Source organism: Triturus cristatus, chromosome 9, assembly GCF_964204655.1.
Source record: "Triturus cristatus chromosome 9, aTriCri1.1, whole genome shotgun sequence".
In the NCBI taxonomy this organism is placed as follows: domain Eukaryota; kingdom Metazoa; phylum Chordata; class Amphibia; order Caudata; family Salamandridae; genus Triturus; species Triturus cristatus.
In genome coordinates, this window is record NC_140592.1 from 380,684,804 (window position 1) to 380,707,889 (window position 23,086).

The 23,086-nt window shown below is 43.9% G+C and overlaps 1 protein-coding gene across 1 annotated transcript in view; it reads right to left on the minus strand.

The window, feature by feature from the left end:
* Positions 1-23,086, minus strand: part of LOC146797994 (calpain-1 catalytic subunit-like) — a 263,715-nt gene that overhangs the window by 69,263 nt on the left and 171,366 nt on the right. The window contains exon 11 of the mRNA XM_085625227.1: positions 10,594-10,608. Coding sequence (XP_085481353.1) covers positions 10,594-10,608 — 15 coding nt within the window. The remainder of the gene's footprint in view (positions 1-10,593; positions 10,609-23,086) is intronic.

Genomic DNA, 23,086 nt, shown 5'->3' on the forward strand with positions numbered 1-23,086 from the left:
AATCTGGCAAGCTTCCTGCCTAATTTTACGGTATTGGAGATTTTAACATACATTTTGATAATGCTCAACTCCCGCAAATAGTAGACTTCGTTGAGGGGCTAGCGGCCTTTCAGTTTAATCAAAAAGTACCAGGGTCAACAAACAATAAAAGTCATCTATTGGACCCCCATCTTTTCTAATATTCAATCCTTGACTGCTTTTCAACCTATTCCATTACCCTGGTCCGATCATTTCCTGCTCCTGTTCATGTGGGCTAGGCAGGAAATAAGTCCTCCGGCCAAGAAAATAAATAAAGTTATTCGGACCTGGTCTACACTTCCATGGAATACGTGGGAGAATGAACTGGAAATCACAAGACCCATACCCCACCCCAATCCCATAACTGCCAATGATACCTTCAATAGCTGGCTAGACTCCTCACTAAATATTATTCTCCCAGAAAAAGAGATACAGATAAAAACTGGTGCTAAGAGAAACCCCTGGTACTCCTCGGGACTCCGGAAGCTTAAGCAAGAATGCAAAGTACTGGAAAGGAAGTGGAGGAAAGATTTCTCATCTAGCAATAAAGCCAAATATAGAGAAGCTATTAAACATTATAAACTAGAAATAAAATCTGCACAAAGCTGCTATTATATAAATTCTCCGCGTGAAATCTTCTTGATTGCTAAATCACTTCTGACTCTTTCTGTTCCCTCACTGATAATTTTCAATCTCGGTGTAATCAGTTAGCAGAATTTTTCTCAGCGAAGATACAGACTATCTATAAATCCTTCCCTATGGAAAGTGACATGCAGCTGGTACATCAAATTGATCCAATAAAGGAACAGGTCTCATTGAAGGAATTTCCCCTATTGAATCAGAATTCCTTAGTAGAAACCCTAACCCATTTTAAATCTGGTTCACCCTCTGACCCAGCTCCTCCTACTATCCTCTATAAGATCAGTAAGACCATTTGCTCAATCTTAGTTGACCTGATTAATGCCTCCTTCCTCACAGGAACTGTGCCTCCCTTGTGGAAACGGGCAATGGTTAAGGCTCTGCTAAAAAAGCCCAACTTAGATCCGGAAGATTGGGCGAACTATCGACCTATCTCCCTGCTTCCTGGCATAAGTAAAATTGCTGAGAAGCATGTAAACTCTGTCCTTTCGAGCTTCTTGGAAAATAATGACTTGCTCCATTTCTCACAAACAGGCTATAGATCACAGCAGGGCACTGAGACTGCTCTCCTGTCGGTAGTGGAGGAAACTAGGAAGATTCTTGACAACGGAAGCTGCGCTGCAATTATTTTATTAGAACTTAGTGCAGCCTTTGATACAGTCAACCACTCGCTCTTGATCAGCAGACTTCGAGATGTTGGAGTTAAAGGAATGGCACTGAAATGGCTGCAGTCTTTTTTTAGAAGACAGAGTTTTTTCGTTTTTTGAGGAAGACTGTATCTCCAAACCAGTCAGTCAGTCAAAGAACTTTATTCGGTTAATTAAAACCATAAAAGCAATACATAGTACATAAAACAAGGTTAAAATACAATTAAACAAGTTTAAAGGTGATTGCCAATCCTGGATAAAAAACATGTTTAAAAAGGATTTACAAGAACAAGTTTAAAAAATAGATATAGGGAGTACCCATTTCAGTATATTTTAAACATTCCCACCAAATTTTTTTTTTTTTTTTTTTTTTCGCAATTGTCAGGTTTGGTGGTTGATTTTTGGGACAAGTCTTGTTTTATTTTGTCTAACGGCTGCTACCAAAAAACAAGCTACACCATATGTGACCTGTACAGAGTTCAACATCTGTAGGTATAATAGAGCCGGCCGTACCTGAGCAAAGTTTAAGTCTTTCAAGATAGGGAAAAGAAATTTTTTACGGGCCACCAAATAATGTTCACAAAGCATAACTAGGTGCAGAGTGTCCTGTGTGGAAAAAAAATCGCAGGTGCAGGGTGGGGAATCTTCTGGAGTACCCCACTTTGTGTACGAGCCAAGCACAAGATGTATCAGGTTGAACCTGAACCTTATAAGTAGGAAACGATGATATGGTTTGGTTACATATTTTAAATAAGGTTCCATAGCCATGGACGACGAAAGTTGGTAAAATGATCTTACCATTGGTTTACAAAGCTCAACCGTTTCCCTCTCAGCCTCCAACATATTTCGAAAGTGCTGCTTGACCCACCTTACATCCTCTTTCTTAAGATTCTGTGGAAACGAGTACATATCCGGACGCCCTAGCCTAGCGCATGCCGCTCTAACATACGCCAGCCACGGTATGCTGTCTGCTTTATCCAGAGTCATACAATCTTTGAGAATGCAATGATTCAATGTGATCTCCTCATTTGTCCAGGTTTTAATCCAACATAACAGTGGGGACATTTTTAAGAGATCAGTGACATGTCCCAAGCCTATTTCGTTATGGATTGAATATGTAGGAGATGATTTCGGGAGTGATAACAAGGCTCGTATAAAATTGTTTTCTGCAATTTGGAGGCCTGGGGCTGAAACGTAGCCCCAAATATAAGCCCCATAGGATGCAATTGCCACACATTTGGCTCTATAAATACGAGTCATGGCTTCCATGGGTCTCGAACCCAATCTTTTGGAGAAATGCATAAGAGCTGCGGTGGATCTGCTAACTCCATTCTCCTTTAGTTTCAGTTGGGCACCCCAAGTTCCTTTCTCGTCAAAGGTGACTCCCAAATAGCAAAAGAAGGGTACCCTCGAAATTGGAGAACTGTTACAGCTGAAGGACCTAACCTTCATATTTTTCTTCCGTGAACCTGTAACCATAACATGAGATTTAGCAGTGTTAATCTTTAGGTCCAAGGCTTCCATAAAACCACCAAAGTGATCTAATAGTCTTTGCAGGCCCGTACCAGTCCGAGCTATAAGGACAGCGTCGTCCGCGTATAGGAGGACCGGAATAGGTAGCCCCCCCATACGCGGCATGTCCAAGGTAGCTGAGTTCAGGGATTTCCCCAAGGAGTTAATATACAGTGTGAAGAGGAGAGGGGCCAGGATGCAGCCTTGTCTGACCCCTCTCCCTGACCTAAACTTCGCCGTGCATCTTCCTTCCCTTGTTACCCTAACAGAGGCGGACAAGTTTTGATGGAGGTCGTGCAAAAAATTAACCAAAGTAGTGTCCAAACCCAAGTCACGCAAAATAATCCACAATTTTGAACGGTTAACCAAATCAAAAGCAGAAGATAAGTCCATAAATCCCAAATAAAGAAGCCCCCCCCTTCACCATGGTGTATTTGCTAATAATGAGGTGAAGGTTTAAACATTGGTCCATGGTCCCTCTATGTGCTCTGAAACCATACTGTAGTTCCGAAAGGATCCCGCTCTCCACAAGCCAATCCCCCAGTCTTTGCAGAATGACTCTGCCCAGGATCTTAACGGCAGAGTCCAACAGGGAGATTGGCCTGTAGCAGGCAGGGTCCCCCCTGTTCCCTTTCTTGAAGATGGGCACAATAATAGAGGTAGACCAGGAGGAAGGAAAACCAGCTGCAGGTATCGCATTGAAAACATTGGTTAATATTTTTGACCAAAATTGCGGATACTGGATGTAGAGATCTGCGGGGACCCCATCAGGTCCCGGGGCCTTGTGTTTACTTGTGTCTTTAATCGCCCTTTCAACCTCGGTGGTGTTAAACTCCATAACCAGGTGGGATGAAGCATGGGCACTGACTGGTGAAGTTAATGCTGTGGATTCATAAATCTGTTTGAAGTGGCCTAGCCATCTATCGTCTTCGATCACACAGTCCATATCAGTTTTCCCATCCTCGGAAAAAAAAGGCTGGTTCACAGTGGCCCAAAACTTTTTGCTGTCTCTCAATACATCAATGGATAGTAAACTATCCCAAGCTTCCTCCTTAATTTGGATTTTGCGATTAATAACTGCAATTTTGTATTCCTTCCTTAGGTTAGCCACTAAGGGCCTGTCTCTGGGTTTATATTTTAATGCTTTCAGCAGGGCACTGTGTTTTAGCGAGCATTCCTTGTTAAACCATTTGTAAATCTTCTTATTCCTTTGTGCGCCTGGCCTTGGCTCCAGGTTCTTAGAGATCCTTACACATATCTCCTCATATGCAGCCACTACATCGGAGCCCAGGGCGGTTGGATCTAAGCACACTGCCATATTAGCCTCCGACTCTTGGGCTAATGTTTGGAAGAATTGATCCGGGACAATCATCCCCCATTTTAGACGCCTTCCCTGGTCCTTAGTCGTCAAGTCTTTTGAAGCTGCCACGCCTGTCCATCTACTGGTCCGAAAACAGTCTAGGTCCAGCATTAGGAGGACAGGATGATGATCACTGAAACTAGCAGTAACAGCCCTATACTCACATGCCTTTAACAGGACCCCGGTTGATACAAAAATATAGTCTATGACAGTGTTGGCGTCTCTCCCAATAAAGGTTGGGGCTCTGGGTTCATTTTTGCCCTGATCAAATTCAAATAGGTTTAAGTTCGCAAGGAAAGTCTCAAGACACTCACCCTCGTTCGTGTGTTCGAAATGGGGAATGCCCTCGGTCGGTAAACCCCCATATCTATCGTTATAGCAATCTCCCTCACAAGGGTGAATGTTAAAATCACCCAGGATTACCATCTCTGGGACGGAAATGCAATCTTGTCTATAGACTGACAGGAAGTCTAACAGGGAGGTCAAATGCTCATTCGCGTAGGAAACCTCCTTGGAATTATAGAAATTAATAAGCAAAAAACTTTTTGAATCAGGTAGAGTCCACTCCACAACTAACGTGTTCGTGGGTGCGGAATCTAGTTTTTTAAAAACCCCCACCAAGTCCAGAGAACACAGTGTGAGTAGGCCACCCTTTGCTCTCCCTCTTGCTCCTGGAACTGCTGGAGTAAAAAAACTGCGGAAACCATCCAATGAAAAACTTGTGGTGGTGTCCCATGTTTCTTGGATTGCCAGGATGTCGTATTGTTTTACGAACCCTTGCCATATGGGATCTAGAGCCTTTACATTTAAACCCGCCACATTCCAGGTGAGAAATTTACAATATAGTGAATCTACGTTAGGAGGGGTAAGCGCTCCCCGGCACTCGCCCTCCGCCGGGCCTTTGTCAGGCGTAGGAGATAAGTTTAATTTAATCAAGTCCTCCGTAGCAACATCCTTACATGGTTGAATAGGAATAATCTGATAACTCCATCCAATTGACGAGCCCTGTGTTTGTCAGTCAACCCAGTCTGTGGTTGACAGGCATTCAAAGCTATTGGCTATTGGGAAGTGCAAGGGATTGTCTAGACCATTTGTGAGCTGGTGGTAATAATAAGGTTGGATGTGATGTGGACCAACAAGAGGACCGCCTTGGCGCGGTCTACCTCTTCTGCTCCTTGCCAGGTTCCATCCCGCATCCCACCCCTCCTCCCACCCAAGGGATTGTATTTCCCAGGGGGGATTAAGTCTCTGTCTGGATTTACGGTCATGTGGTCCTTTTAACCAGCTCCATCGATTATCAGCTTGATTTTGTGGTAGATAAAAGTAGGAAAGAGGTCTAGCAGTCACCGTGCTCGCCTGATATCTAGGGGATCCACTACTACAAATAAAATCTACAACCTCCGTATTCTCAAAGGTGACCACTACGCAGTCCCCTTGTAGGTTTTTTCTGTTGCCTCCCACCCACGGAACTCTCTCTATCATTAGAATATTGCTCGGTATGTTTGGAGGGAGGGGATAATTTTTGGATAGCCAGTGGCATACTTTGTTTTTAAGAGCCTGGTACGATTCTACTTCTGATGGAGGGATTTCAGTAACACCAGTGAGAATGATCACGTATGGACAGGCATCAGGGGGAAGGTGAATATTTCTGCGGGCCATGCCCTTGGCTCTGTCGGGTGCATCAAGATTTAGAGGCTGTGATAAGCAATCACTTGATGTAGCCTGAGGGGTTGGATTAATTTTAATTGTTTTCTGGGTTTGATCTGTTTTCTGAGTTTGGTCAATTACAGAGGGCTTTGTTTTGGTGCCAACCTGGTTTGGAGTGTTACTAGGTTTCTTGGGGGCCACATTTTTGGTCTCCAACGTTCTGTTAACAGCCACCGAAGGCTTGTTGGCCGTTTTAGGTGGGATGGTGACCTGGGCGGTTTTGTTGTTCAAGGTAAAACTAGGGGCACTTATATCCTTATGTATGTTTTTTAGGACAGTTTCCAGGCAGCGTAATCTAGCCTCTATGGGTTCCAGCAATACTTTTAACATATTAAAAATAATGGTGTTATTTATGCTTGAACCATTCCCCTCCTGTGATGGTGATTTTGCTAAATTACCAACTTCCCCGCTCAGCTCCAGAATTTCCTCCAGACTTTGGTCGATGATAGTGTCGTCTGGAAGGCTCAAGGGTAAACCACTCTTAATAGAATGCGGTCCCCCTGTGGGACTAGGTAAAACTACTGGCAATTTATCCATGTTAGGGAGGTTAGGGGGAATTCGAACCTTCTTTCCTTTAGGAATGGATGGTTTATTGGCCTTTCGATTTTGCTTGGGGATTGCCCCTTCTATCCGGCCCCTTTCTTTTGTAGCGGATATGGTGTTAGAGGTGTTTGACTCACTTTGTTGCGCTCCACTCTCTGTTAGGAGATGAAGGTTAGGAGAAGCCTCCAGATCCTGTAAAGTATTTGAAGCATCAAGATACCCAGTCTCTCCAGTGCTATGTACTAGGGCCTGTATATCTGTCCGAGAGTCAATGTTAGGTGTCTGTGCCTGTGCAATAAGGCCCAGGGAGGATCGCTTGGCCATGGCCAAGTCTTGGGACACTCTCCTATCCATTAGTATTATTCCCTCGTCGATTAACGCATGAGTGCGGGTGATAAAATCGTCCAGAGTTCCAGTGAGTTTTTTAGCTCCTACAGCGGCCATACTTCTAGTTTCGCGACAGTTCATAACCCGTATTTCCTAGCAGTAGTAGCAAAAAGGAGCTAAGTGTAACCGACCAGGGTTTGTGGCCCAGTCCAGCCTCTTCTGGCCTCTGAGGGCCACAGAGGGCCCGCCCTTTGCCCGGGCTTCGCTCGGCGTCCCGCTCGCGTCCCGCTGAGCGGAAGAGCGCTGTTCTTAAAGGAGGCGTTGCGGCCGGGGGCGTGTCTTGCTGGGGGCGCGGCCGTGCACACCTGTGCAGCGCAGGGACTCCTGGTCTAGAGAGTCCCTGCAGCACGCGCCCTCAGTTACCTCACGCTGTTGTTCCCTCCTCCTTCCGGGTGCTCTCCGGCGCTCCTGCAGCCTCGACCCCACGCCAAATGCCGCGCAGCGGCACCCGCGAAGCGGGTGCTGCAAGTTGTTAAACGGCGATATGGCGGTCAATCCCTCCAGGGACACGGGGAGGCTACAAGATGAGTTGGCGGTTTCCCAGTTCACTTAGTCGGCAAGTGGCGGCGTCCAGGTAAAGTTCCTCACAAATAAGGGTCCCACTGCACTCAGGAAGTCTTCACACTTAAGAGCTTGGTCGGCCGGGGGCGTGTCTTGCTGGGGGCGCGGCCGTGCACACCTGTGCAGCGCAGGGACTCCTGGTCTAGAGAGTCCCTGCAGCACGCGCCCTCAGTTACCTCACGCTGTTGTTCCCTCCTCCTTCCGGGTGCTCTCCGGCGCTCCTGCAGCCTCGACCCCACGACAATTGCCGCGCAGCGGCACCCGCGAAGCGGGTGCTGCAAGTTGTTAAACGGCGATATGGCGGTCAATCCCTCCAGGGACACGGGGAGGCTACAAGATGAGTTGGCGGTTTCCCAGTTCACTTAGTCGGCAAGTGGCGGCGTCCAGGTAAAGTTCCTCACAAATAAGGGTCCAAACCAGTACCACTTACCTGCGGAGTCCCTCAGGGATCTGCATTAAGCCCCACCCTGTTCAACGTCTACCTGAGTTCTCTGGCACATATAGTCACCCCATTTGGGGTGCAGATTGTCACCTATGCAGATGATACTCAACTAGTCGTCTCATTGAACAAAAATGATAACTCAGGAGGGGCCCTTACCTTTTGTCTAGAAAAAGTGGCTAAATGGATGGATACTTCATATTTGAAGCTCAATGGAGCTAAAACAGAAATTATGCTTCTTGGTAATGTGGCACCCCTCAATATAGACTCTTGGTGGCCTAACAGCCTAGGCCCCCACCCCCCCACTCCGAAAAAGTCTATAAAAAGCTTAGGAGTCGTACTGGATGCCAACCTAGATTTCAAGGAACAGGCGCGGAAAGTGGCTGGCACCTGTTACGGCCTTCTGCGGATGATCAGGAAAATTCTCCCCATTCTACCTTTTCAGGCCAGAAGACTGTTAGTACAAGCATTAATCCTATCGAGAGTGGATTATGCGAATGGTAGTTACTTTGGAGCTCCATTGTCCATCACTAAAATATTACAGACTGTTCGAAATTGTGCAGCCCGGCTGCTTTTGAATGTTCCTAAATGATTTTCAGCCCAACCTGCTTTAGCCTCATTACACTGGCTTCCAATCCAAGAGAGGATTCAATTTAAGGCTATGTGCATTGCACATAAAGCACTGGCGGGAAAAGGATCCCCGTTGATTCAGGCCATGATTCTTCCCTACCAGCCTAAAAGAGTCCTAAGATCAGAGGGTAAATACTTTTTAACAGTCCCAAAAATTAAACGAACAAGAAGTGGAGGCCGCCTGTTTTCATATAGTGTTGCCAAGTTTTAGAATCTTATTCCCCTTCACATCTGCTCCCAAGCTAATTACCATCATTTTCGTAAACAGTTAAAACTTTTCTCTTTCCCTGATACGTTAGGAATCTGGTTTAGTGTTTTCCTTAGCGCTGGGATGCCTTCAGGTAACCAGGCGCTTTACAAGTGCTTCCTCATTTATTCATTCATTCATCACACATGGCCAATCACTGGTACTGCAACACCCTCCCATCGAAATTAATAGAGTGAAATTGTACATTACTACAAAAGTGTACGTAACTACAAAAATGCAGTTTGTGAATGCAGAAAAGTAGTAAACTTACTCAAAAGTGCAAGTTACTACAAATGTGCAGTTGATGAACAGCACTATGTAGTACGTTTTGTAGTACTTCTGTAGTCCCACAACATGTACTACAAAGAGCAGTTTGTGAATCAGGCCCATGGTGTCTCTAATCCAGCTCGTTGACATGAGGTATATAAAAAGATGGGCATCCATCACGAGCCAACACAGTATTTAATGCAGTCCTGCAGTATCTATGAGCTACTGCAGTGCAGTGTATAAAGAAGTCAGCATCAGGATTCTTGAAAAAGTGCCATGCATAAAGCAGATGCCTTTAGCAGTGCATAAAGCAGAGAAATGCAATCTCTCGACCCATTTTAGTTCATAATACCATGCCGCCTATGCAGTAAATACAGAGTGCCTGCAGTGTAAAAGGTCCAGCAATGTATAATTTAGACATAAAGTATATATCCTTGACTCAGCTCGGAGTATAGGGTGTTTTTGTTCCTGGACACTGTATAATAATAATAATGACCTTTAGTACCCCCCGATTTCGTACAGGGTACGATAAAAAGGCATGCAGTCTTCCTGAGTCCATGCAGTGTATACTCAAGAGACGCACGGTGTCGCGGATACGGTGCAGTGTGCATTAGAGTTGTGCTGCCTCCCTGATCCAAGTCAGTGTAAGATCCAGAGCGATTCAGTACCCACAATGCAATACAGTATGAAATAAATACACGCAGTGTCACAGCACCAGTGTAAATTAGATTAACATGCAGGGTCAATCTTTCAATGCAGTGTCTACTATAGACACATGCAGTGTCACTGATCCAGACGGTCCTTTATTGAGCATGCAGTTAACATGATTCAGTGTAGTGTTGAATAGTGATAGCTTGCTATATTTAACTATACCATCCAGAGAAATGCACAAGTACCTGGTTCAAAGAAGACTTCCTTATGCAGTGTAGTGGATTACACGAACAAGCAGTATCCTGTATCCAGTTAAGTGTTTAAGACTCAGTCATCTACTGCATGGTATAAAATAAAGTGCAGTATCTTGAACCCATGCCAGCCTACCTCAAAGAGGCTTGTAGCTTTGCAGTTACAGCGTATAGTATACGACATGATAGAGTCTCTGATAGTCTCTGTGGGTAAATATATATATTTTTTAATGTAATTATTTTTTTTAAGTGTGTGTATCTTTTATGATCTTTGTGTTGAGATCGAATAAAGACAGGATTGAATTGAACTGATAGAGGCAGTGGATGTTCCAAGAGTGAATGCTCAAAACAATGCTGCTTCCTAAATCCAGGACGCTCCGTATTATGTCCTCTCATCCAGCTCTTAATGCAGAGACAAGCAGTGCACCTTATGCATTACAGTGTATAATCTGCAGACATGCATACTGTGGAGATCTAGTGCAGTGTATATTAACGAACCTGATGCAAACACTTGTCCAGTGTAAACCAGTCATTGCACTGTGCAATGCATGTGTCAGATGGTGCAGCATTACAACCCACCCATCGGACAACGGTCTGGAGGTGTTTTCTGGCTTTGCATGAGCCTAAAGAACTTTGATTTACTGGCTAACGAAGAGTTTCTAGCAAAATTAATTTCACCACTGATACCTCTCCCTTCTGAGCCACTGCTCCCACCATGTAGCGATGTACTTTACCTGTCCTGGTGGAATCTGTAAGAGGAGACAGAAGGGGAGGGGGAAATAGAGACAACATTATTATCAGGACTTCATTTAGCATCAGTTCCACTCAGCCCACAATGCTGGGCTAGTTCTTCAATAACATTATTATTCTTACAATACATGGGAGCCTGCAATCCCTGTATAAATCCCCATCTCTAATTTGCTGATGACAGGCGAGTTGTGATGTCCCAAGTCACCTGCAATCAAGAAAATAAGTAGCCGCTCAACTGTAATAACTTATTACGGTTGAGTTCTGACATCGCAATGTCGGCTGCCAGAGCCGGCAGCTGAGGAGAAAGGCAGGTCACAGAGCATAATTAAAGCTGCAGTTTAAAAATATGCAAAGGTAATGTAGCTTTTTTTTTTACTCTGCTCTGCTTTTTTAGATGATCATTGATAAGCAGAATAGAGATATTTATGGCAATATATTTATATTTTCCCTGCTCTAGGTAATGATAGGAAAGATAGAATCTAATCACATGTTTCTACAGATCATAAGCTACTGGGTTTTTTGTTGTTTTTCTTTTGTACAATCTGACATATTAACTTAATCTAATATCTTTTTGGTGTTTAATTTTATTCTTCATGTTTATAAGCATCCTATCTCTTTCACATGATAGAGCAGAATACCAAGTGTTTAAATGGTGGTGTGGGAAGGGTTATGGTGTGACCATATATTACAAGGAATACAGTACACCCCTGCTATACATTCTAAGGATATTCCATGACCTTATAAAGGAACTCAGTCTTTGGCCTTATTCCTCTATATGATCAAGGAACTCCTTGGTGACTTGCAATTTATTTCTAATATACACCATGGGGTACTTAATCGGATATATATCTAAACACATCTGATGAAAAGACGTGCTTTTAGTACAGACAGTGCTGTCACAGGCTTTGTTGAGGTCAAGAGCAAAACATATTGCTGGGGCTCCATATCCCAGGAATTTTATTGACCTCAGAAGACTGAAAACATTGAATAGATGTGACAGCATTCAAATGTATGATTTATCGGTTGTATAGCAATAGCTACAGCAGAAATAATCTATTAACTTACACCATTTGCACACACAAATAAGGATTATGCTTAGAAACAGGTGGAACACCAGAATTAAGCACTATATGTATCACTATGGTTATTCACATCGAAAGTGACCAAGTGGCAATCGTCATCTGTGCACAAATGGCCTACTACCGGAATATTGAGTTTTAAATATCATGCTACAAAAACATCATAGCCATAATATTGTTAACAAAAGTATTGTAAAGGAGAGTAAATATTGAGAACTATAGACAGTATTTAACTTCACGTATATCTACTTTGAAGATATATATATATTTTCACGATAAGTAGATGGGGAATTAAGAAAAGTAAACTTATACTCACCCATACATACATACATCACAATATTTTAGTAGCCGATATTCTGGATACAGTATTTTTGCAGCATCATACTTTTGTAATTGCTATTCTAACATATTACCCAAATAAATGCTGCGTGCTGCAACGACATTGCCCCTACCCTACGGAACCAAACTCTCTTTTTTCTCCTCTAAATTACCCCTGACCGCATATGTTTGTGAACATTCATATATCTCACTGGTAGGACAGTCTGCACACAGTGGCGGCTGGTAAGGCACGGGGTGGCGGGACTGGAGGGGGGAGGGATTTGAATTAAAGAAAAAATCACTTACCTCATCTCACTACATATCTCCTCCGTCTCTCCCATGTCGAGTGACTCTCTTCCGGAAAGCACCCAGGCTCCCCAAAGCCAATCACAATGCTGCAATGCAGTGTTGTGATTGGTAAGCACCCAGCTCCCCTGAGCCAATCACAACGATGAGTGCCATGGTTTGGGACTCAGCCAGGGAATGGGGGCCTGGGCATGTTCTCAATGCAGGCTGTAATGCAGCCTGCATGGAGAACGTGCGAAGTGCGCATGACTGTTTGGCCGGCCCGAGAGGGAATCAAACATTCATGCACACTTTACAGAGTGCACAACCACTCTTCCTCCCTGATGTCAGGAGAGCCAAGCCCCGCCCCACCCTAGCCTGACGATACAAAAAATAAAATGATAATAACTTCAGTTATTATCATTTTACTTTTTTGTTTACACTGCTCCATAAGCAGTAGGGCGACGCTCCTCTGATTTAGCGGAGGAGCCGCCACTGTCTGTACACTCTTTCCTGCAATATTGCTTTTTGCAGAAAGAACCATTTGTGCTCCTCCTCTTGTCCTAAAAAATGGCCCTGACTGGTTCTTCAAAGCATCTCTATTTCAGAGATTGAAATCACAAGGGCTTTGTAAACCTTGCTTTGTGTATTTGACTGAGAGCACGCATGCCGGAAGCCAGGCCAAAGGCATAAAGAGGTCCCTGAGACCTCGCTGGGTTGCCTGTCTCAGGGAGAGGACTCACCACCCATATGCAAGGACTTGTGCCAGAGGAGGTGGTAAAGTCTCCTGGACCCAAGGGCACTCAACTCCAAGTGGTGTGGCCAGCTAGGAGGTTCACTTTCTGTACTACACCGGCTTCTAACATCTGTTCAATCTTTTCCTTCTCATAGGGAACTAGGAGGCGCACTCTGCGGTTCTCTCCAAGTAAACAGTGATACGTACCACTGGGCCAATGCACTCCTTTTACCTCAACTGATCCTTTTGCAAATGCATTTTCCAGTAGTTCATTTGTAAAAAAAATAAGTTCTGCGGCTCTCGTCAGGAGGCAGCTTGCACCAGCCCATTTCTCCTGTTAGCGCTGCCTAAAACAGCACCAACTACTGATTATGGAAGCGGGGAGAGCTGCCGACTTTGGAATTAAGGAACCAGGTTGGAGTCTCTGCGTAAGCACAACATCCTGTGATTCAGGGCAAATCACGTAATCTCCCCGTAAATGAGTGTGTCCTTAACTGGTGCTCCAGAAAAGCACAAGTGTTGATGATTAATTGCCGGTGCTGAGCACCGGAAACCACCGGCTCAACTTAAGCACTGGGTCATGTTCACTTTTAAGCAATCAGGTGGTGCAGTGAGAATTGCACCCTAAATACTGCTCCTGGGAACCTGGTGCCCTAGTAATTTTATAGTGTGGTATAGCCGTGCGCGATCCAACAAATTACCATAGAGTGCCAGAGCCAAGAGTCTGGCTTGTTTCTAAGAGCCCATGCACAAGTGAGCCATGGAAATGTTTGGCATGTAAATCGTAGTCTTGTAGAACAAACATCATGTAGAAATGCGATGAATTCTCTTTAAAATTGATAAACGTGTATTTTTTTTGTCAGGTGCAAAGATTTTGCCTTAGTACATAAAAGCATATCACTGGTTTGAGAGGAATTTATTAAAAGTGATAGTTTTAAAACATGGACTTAGAAACGTTCGCACCCCCTGTCTCCTAGTCTGAAAACAATGATGATCAAGAAGTATATCATTCGTCATGTACATCCTACATATGACCTAGATTCCTAAGACCTAATTTACAAGGCCCCTGGCCGCAGGAACATCACTTTTAATGCAGGTCCATATGTACAAGACCACGTAAGGCCACCCTGTGTGGCTTTTCATGGCCTTGTAGATATGGACTGAGGCAACGCAGCGCAAATCGCTACATTGCCGAACCCTGCGATAGGGAGTTGTGCCATGGGCGTTAACATCCTCTACAATGCACACATTTACATCGCATGCCACTACAACAAATTTTTTCAAACTACATTTACAACGCATTCCATCACATCGCATAATACCTTTACAATGCACACCATTACAACGCACACCCTTACATTGCATTTAAGGTAAGTGTTGGATAGTGGTGGGGTAAAACTTACTATTCTAACTCCAGGGGGTGCAACAGTAGGGTATGTGTTGGATAGTGTAGGGGTACTATGTGTTGTAATGGTATGCGTTGTAATGGTATGCGTTGTAATGACATGCGATGTAATGCCTGTGTTGTAATGACATGCGCTGTAGTGACATGCAATGTAATGGCTGCGTTGTAGTGACATGCGTTGTAAAGGATGTTGCGATGTAATGACTGCGTTGTAAATGTAATGCAATGTAATGACTGCGTTGTAAAGTTTGTTTCCCATTGAAGAGCCACGTTTTTAATGCCTTTCTGAATGGTTAAAAGATTTGGACTGTCTCTAAGTTCTAGGGGGAGAGAGTTCATAAAGCTTGGCTGCTCCTGCAATTAAGCTTGTTCCACCTCACTGAGCTCTTTTAATCCTAGGGACAATGAAAGGTTTAGAGTTGGATGATCTTAGGTGTCTGGATGAGAGGTAGCAAGTATAGTGCTTTTTCAGAAAATCAGGGCCAATATTGCACAAAGCCTTAAATGCTGTGCATAGGGATTTACACGTAATCCTTTTGCAGGTTGGGAGCCAATGTAGCTTAACCAGTTCTTGGGAGATCGATTGATGCTTATGGATTCCTAAAAGCAGTTGTAGCTCAGCATTTTGAAGCATCTGGAATTTCTGTAATAGTTTTTTTTAATATTGAGAAACAAAACATTCCCATAGTCCAATTTGGACAAAGCTAATGCGGTGACCACTGGCTTCTGGAGGTCTGGAGGAATGAAAGATCAAATCTTCCTGATTATTTTTAGAATGAACAATACTGAAGATATAAGGGTGTTAATGTGATGTTTAAAAGTCAGCCTATCATCAAAGATGACCCCTAGACTCCTCACCTTTTTCACACGGAGGGTAAGAGTGCCCAGATTAGTTGGCCACCAATTAGGTGACCAGAATGAGGTGTCGTTGCCCACGAGAAGAACCTCAGTCTTCCCAGAATGAAGTTGTAAACAGTTGGTCTACATCCACTAATTATTCTGGGCCATGCAGCTGTTAAAACGCTCTGCTGTTTCGCTTGGATTACTGGATATCGAAACAATTAGTTGGATGTTAGCGTACAATACGGCTGAAAAACCACAAGATTTAATCAACTTTGCCAGCGGTGTCACATATAGATTAAAAAGGGGAGGGCTTAAGGACGATCACTGTGGTACCCCACATGGCAATCTAAATTGGTCAGAGGAGAAGGATCCCATAATTACATGTTGTACTCTGTCTGACAAGAAGGACTTAAGTATTTTCAGTGCTGTACCTTTCAATCTTAGCTCCTGAAGTCGATTGATTAAGATGTCATGATTGACCGTATCGAAGGCTGCTGGCAGATCCAGATTACCTCCTTCATCCAGTATCAGTCTTAGCTCTTCAAAGGCTGAAACTAAAGCTGTCTCCCTGATATGTGCAGCTCAGAAACCAAACTGAGTTGGATCCAGAAGATTGTTTTGTTTATAAAAGATGTTAGTTCTATGTTTAGAGAGTGTGAGGTTTTCATCTGTGACACATATACCATATTTTTGCCCTAAAAATGTCCCAAAATCGTGTACAAAAACGTGATTTAAAAAGACAAAAACAGAGCAAAGTAAAGAAACCGGTAAGTAAACGAGCCCGAATGGTAAGGGAAGTAATAACAATAATTCGAAAATGCATGAATATATGACGTGAGAAGTAATAAGTAATACGGTAAAGGCCTTGATTTACATAAAACATGTATTTACATTTATGTATAGGGCAGAAAAGGGTATAGAGTATTTGAATATATGATATAGCTAGGGAAGGGTATGGAAAATAAAGTATCAGCAAGTACACAATAAAACACTGCCACCTACTGGCAGAAAGATGAAATAATTGCCGAAAACACATAGCCGGAAATAAATCTACATATAAGCAAAAAAGATCTTGAAATTAATTACTTCGATATTAATATGAGATTAATTAACGTCAGAGTAATAAATTCATGCAAAATAAACATATAGAACTCCTTAACGAGGAAACCAGCGTATCCATTTTCTCGCACACGCAATTCAGAGCATTTGAAACAAACATTGAAAATGCAATAGGTCTCGCATTTAATTGAGTTAGAGTTTTTGGCGTTGTAAATGGGAATGTGTTTTACCTATGTGTTATGGAGTTGTATGTATGTGGTGTGTAGTGGAGTTATGTGTGTTGTATTGGGATAGTTAGTTGTGGAACAGTATGAGCCATAAGTAAGGAGAGTGAGGAGAAGAGCAGCAGGAGGTACAAGTAAAGAGAGCGAGGAGAAAAGTAGTGTGAGGCACAAGGAAGGAGAGTGGGGAGGAGAGCAGCGTGAGGCAATAGGATGCAGAGGGAGGGGAGAAGAGCAGCGTGAGGTACAAGGAAGGAGAGCAAGGAGAAGAGTAGCAGGAGGTACAAGGAAAAAGAGCAGAGTAGAGAAGCAAGAGGTAGAAGGGATGAGAGAGGAAACCAGCAGCGTGAGGCACAAGGAAGGAGAGAGAGGAGAATAGCAGCGTGAGGCACAAGGAAGGAGAGAGAGAACAGCAGCGTGAGGCACAAGGAAGGAGAGTGAGAAGAGTAGCGTGAGGCACAAGGAAGGAGAGTGAGGAGGAGAGGAGAGTAGTGTACTAGGAAGGAGAGTGAGAAGAGCAGCGTGAGGCACAAGGAAGGAGACTGAGGAGGAGAGTACTGTAAGGCACAAGGAAGGAGATTGAGATGGAGAACAGCAGCGTGAGGCACAAGGAAGGAGATTGAGGAGGAGAAGAGCAGCGCAAGGTGGGGTGGTGTTAATTGTTCCAGATAAGAACGAGAATGGCTTAATAATCATGCAGACGAGTGAGCAGGGAAGAAGGCATTAGCACACAAGAAAGAAGCTCAGCTGGTGCTAAAAAGAAGATGCTAACTGAGGGTAGGGATTATGCAACAGTAAGCAGAAGTTAGGACAGGAGGGGGCAAATAAGCAAAACTAAAACCGGAGTAGAGCAGCTAGGGCAACGGAAGAGGAACTGCAAACATACATTGGTGGCACTGAGGCACACAGTTCTATTGTTATTGTTGTAATCTCTGTAAATGACTAAAAAGGGAAACATAATCAGACCGGGGCAGAACACAATTAATCAACAATACATTTGTAGAGCAGAACGGCTTTTCCGGCCTCCATCAATGGACTCTCCTCACTACATTGTGCCACCTAAGGCTTTTTTGATGACGTAGGGCAAGGAAGGGGGCAGGGAGGGGTGAGGGGAGGTAGTGGGCAAAATTAAGACATACATTCCAGCAAGATGTCGTAACAATGGATTGGAAAACACAAGGGAGCCTACTTTTTAAACTTGGGGGGACGGTATGGATGGGTGGAAGCTTTAAAACAATATGGGATTTTGGTAGCTGATTTGAAAACGCATTATTAATGCCCTCCATTTTTTTTAAGCCTCGCGGTATATATTAAGATAATTTTGCAACCGGAGGCAAGCTGGACCGTGGGCAAACTGTGTTTCTAGTGCACAAGAGCTAATGAGGTTCTGCCCGAGGGTACAGTAAAACGAAAAACAAATGTGTGCACGGCGCAGTGTAACAGATGCCTCTTCCAAATTACAAAGCCAGTTCTGGCTGATTAGCAAGTGCTGCTGGGGAGGAGGGAGGGGCAACAGTGTGCAAACAGACTATAACAAGTAAAAGCACCGCTAAAATGCATCATACAGCAACTGTAACCATTTTGATAGATCTTGAAAACGCCGCACAGTGTGAGATCACGAAAGTTGGTTACTAAATTGAAAGGATCCCTACGAGGCAGTAGGCGACTTTCTGAACATAGACATTTCAAGCTGCACTATATCCAAAACCAGGCAACCATTTTTTGCTTCCACACACATGCAGCTTAGTATGTAAAACCGTGAGAAAATGTTAAAAAATAAATAAAGAAAATATTAAGACTGAACGAAGAGCCAAAATGTGAAATAGTCCAAACACAAATGAAACCCCTCAGAATGAAGACACCATGGGTAGAAAGAAAAAACACAGCAGACAACGAATTTAAAATGGCACAAATAAGGAGATTAATAAAACGAAAAGCAACGGGAATATACTGCGAAGGTTCCTGCACGAAAAGCAAAAGGCTGTAGATAAGACACGAGGACTGGGCATAATACACTACACCCGGGGTGGAGCCACAGTCCTCTAGAGACGGAGCAGCTGGTAGAAGGAATAAATTGGCCTAGGGAGGGTCAGACTGGCTCCCTGAGGAGCAGCTGGGTTTACATAGTTTCGGGGTGGTGTTTTCCCCAACTAACTACTGTAAGAACAGTTACCCTAACAAAGGCTATCCTACTGAGCAAATTAAGCTGCAATGAGGAGGAGATGCGCGTGCACACATGAACTTATTTTAACTCACCTTATAAGGAAGCGCAAGGTGGATGTTTGCAGCCAGCTGCCCCTTCCACCATTGCCCCTCCAGCTCCATGGCATGGAGAGGATCAGTTCCAGGACCCCCATGCACTGCTCCGACTTGTGTGTTCAAGAAATAAAATGAACGTGAATGCGAAAAACAATGAGGAAGAGAAAACTTTGCAACAACCTCTTAAGTGCTACTTAGTTTGCCTCCAATTAAAGGGGTCCAACTGTGTTCCGACAGCCTTCCTCGCCCATCAGCTGCCAGTAATTGGGCAGGACCGCCGAATAATGGCAAATGTGCTAAAGAAAGGCTGATATAAACGCCAGTTTGTAGAGCATGCATAGGTTGTTCCAGTGCAGAAAGGCGGTGCTGTGAATTAAGCACGCAATTCGTGGTAGGACTATAGAGGTGCCTCACTCAGGTCACTGCACGTCAATCATATTTAACTTGCGCTAATTGCAGGTTCCATTGAGGCGGTAACCCCCCTCCGAAAAAAAAGTACGGTCCAATCGTCATGATATCGATGTCATGATAAACGGGAATGTCAATCATAATATTTATTTTGTGCTTATTGCAAGTTTCATTGGGGTAACCTTCCCAGTTTACCATTCTTAAATGCCCACAACTTGCACAAGAGATGACCGGCTCTGCACAGGAGAAACCCAGCAACTTATCAAAGCATCACACTCCTTTATATGCGATATCGATAACACATTAACGGACCTATTAAAGTTATGCCCATGAAGGGCGACATGCTGATAAATAAGCAAAGGGAAGCACTTCAAAAACATAGCGGAGTCCTTGGTGCAGATGACCAGCGGTGGACTGGAGATACGAGATAGGATAGGGAAGGGACGCCTGGCGGGAAACTGCCACGAGCTGTGTTGCTGAAATAAACGAGTGGTGCGCGCGCCACAGCGAGCCATGTGGTTTCAATTATCGCGCCCGTGTCTGGGCACGATAATTGAAACCACATGGCGGCCGGTGCGCGTAATAGACACCAATAGGCCATGGGCAGAGCAATGCGCCCGCCTTTGGCCAATTGCGTGCTGTCTTTTATAAAAAGACGCACCCAAAGGCCAATAGCGTGGCCCAAAAGGAAAGGCACACGCACAAGCGTGTGCGATTCCTAGGGTCGTTTTCAAACCTCCTACAAAAAGTCTCACGCTGCACGAGCAGTGCTATGCACTACAACGCTAGGCGCGAGACCGAAAAATCTAAAAGAAGGGGATATCTACACCATATATAAACAAAAGTATATAAGTAAATCTAGACTAGGGTGAGAAAAAATAAAGTAAAAACACGTCAGTAGACAGTGAAACACTACCATCTACTGGCAGAAAGACGAACCTAGTTGCCGAATAAAATTATTTATAGAGAAGCGGTCGCGGAAATAATACTACATAATTAAGAAAAAAAAGGATCTCGAAATTAATTACTCTGACATAAATCTAACGGAATTAATTAATGCCAGAGTAATAAACTCCTCAACGAGAAACCAGGAAACACTCTCCTCTCACTCAGTCCACAGCACTGGAGAAACCCCTAAAAGAAGGTGCTTGTGGATTTCTCTCACATGATGGGGGAATTGGATCGCCCTCATACCAGCTCAGGGGGGACATTAGGAATAGGCGAAAGAGGAGGCAGGGAGTGGGTCTCCTTAACAACCACAAAATCACTAGATGAAAACGGTGTCCTGTCCTCCTGTTGTGAGAGAGATCCACTTGCCTTTTAGATGTGTTCTGACATGCTCTAAGCCAGGTCTTCAGGGGAGCGCCACTGACTTATCTTTGATGTTTACACCAGTGCTCTGAGCTGTTGCAAGGGAGGCCCAATGGCTTTTTCTTAGCGGTACTCTCGTCTGCTTTAATTGGCTGGGAGGAGTCCATGCTTGGCTTGGTAGAGGCTTTAACCTGTGCTCCGATTAGCTTGGAGGAGTCTCTTGTCTCCAAATAGGAAAGGCTTAGAATTAACCGAGCGAGGGGTTCTCTTTTTGCTCTTGGAGGTTTTCCCAAATTTTGAGAGTATATTGCCTCCTTAACACAACCATTGGTGCAACAAAAGAGTCTGGGGCAGATTTACAAGCCCCTTGCAACACTTTTGCGATGCCGTTGCGTCACTATTGTGACGTAACAGCAGCGTAAAAAATGCGGCAAAATTACAACGTGATGCATCTAGCGAGATGCCTCACGTTGTAAAACCCTGCGTGACATTATACCTGCGTCAGATATAATGTATGCAGGGTAGGCTTTCCCACGTAGGAAAGCCTCGTAAAAGTGACTCAGTGAAATCTACAAGATTTCACTGCGTCACTTCTAGGACGCCACCGCGTCAAAACCTTATGCCTGCTTCAAGCAGGCGTAAGGAGTGACGGAGTGTATTGGAAATAGGCCGCGACATGCATTGCTGGAGTTGAGTCGTGCTTGCGACACGACTCCAGCAATGCGTGACTATTCCGCCACCAGAAGCGTCAGAATTTCTTGCGAATCTGTCAATCCTTGGGCCAGGGTGCGCCGTATTGTAAATACGGCGCATCCATGGTGGCGCAAGGGTTACCCACGCAGGCGCAAGGAAACTGACGCATCTCTACAGTTGCGTCAGTTCTTGTAAATCTGCCCCTAAAAGCTTGTATGGACCACATTCTCTCTGCTGCCCACTATCATCAATGTAATATGAGGCGCCAAACAGGCTTAAATGCAATTCACTTGCATATTACACATGTTGATTGATATCAATCACAGTGGCTCATATAGCAATTATTACTGATTTAAATATGAAACATATTGGCTGTGTGTTTGTTTGTACTGTACTGGTTCACACAAGTTTTATTGGTTTGCATGCCCTATACTGGTTGGCATTGTCAAAAATAAAGCACAGCAAGCCAGGAAGCCTAATGTCCAATTTGCGTTTAATGCAGAGTAGCAGGTAACAAAGCAAAAAATAAAATCAAATAAAATCAAAGATAATTGGACTTTCAGCAGACCAAGTCTCTGGTTAGAAAACAGTCAGTTGTAGCTAAGAGCAAAAATTCATGAAAAATCAACCTACTATATAGCCACAGTTTCTCTCAATACAAGTCAATGAAGCCTGGTCATGTCATCGAAACATGTTACTCTCAGCAAAAATGTATCTAATGTGCAGTTGCCAGGATCTTCCTCTCAAGGGAGCGAAGAATGGCCTTGAGAAGAAGATAACATTCTTGTATACAATACTGCCCCATTATTCTCTTAAAACCCTGCTTTTCTTGCCAAGTTTGAAAACAAGGTTATGTTGTTGGAAAATGTGCTAAGTACAACACTGAGCACTAGGGCCCTCGGGCCTACTAGGGCCATGAATGTTTTGCAAGCATTTCAAAGTTACGGTAAGCTTCAAGCTAATTTAAGACCACATCCATATTTGATTAATAGGTGACACATTCAGGAATACGTGAGTAGTTGCTAACATTGCCCTCCAGAGAAGTATAAGAACAGGATTAAAACAGATTTAAAGTTTATTTTCACAATATACAGTAAGATTGGTTTGAGGAATCAATATGTTGGTTAATCCTAAGGTACAATATTGGAACACCAATACAGCTGATTGGTTCACATGAGAAAGCATAGGTTTAACCTCTTCAGTGCCCCGCCCTTTCCCCGCCCTGTGCCGGGCGTTGCATTAGCGGGCGGGGTTCATGACGAGATAGTCTCGTCATGGGCACAGCGCAACCGCGCTCCATGACGAGACTATCTCGTCATGGGCACTGAAGGGGTTAAGGTGATTGTTTTCTAAACGCCATATATTGTTTATGTTCCCGCTTACTGGTTTATATCTACAGAACACTGCTATGTCGATTTAGTGCATGCACAATAAGAACCTGTGCATGTATATACCACAATAGTATGCTTGCACAATGTATTGCCAGATGTATATATATACTGGTTTGCCCTCATAATCAGTTGGCTAATATGCATAATATGTTTCACATGCATACCCTACTGCTGTGCATGCATAACACATTGGCCCAGACATGTAACCTGTACTCGTTGTATGGAAAGCACACTGAGTCTCAGCCATATTGTATTGCTTAACAATTCTAACACATGGGTGCACATGGGTAATGTACTGGTCCATGTATCCTATATTCACTCTCCTATAATTTACTGATTTCTGGTCATGATGTATATTTATTGAAATATGCAATCTATTGGTTTGGTTAAAAGCTGCCTGCATTCTTCATGGACTAGTAGACATGCATAATTGCTCGGTTCGGGTACATATTCTATTGGTTCATTCTTG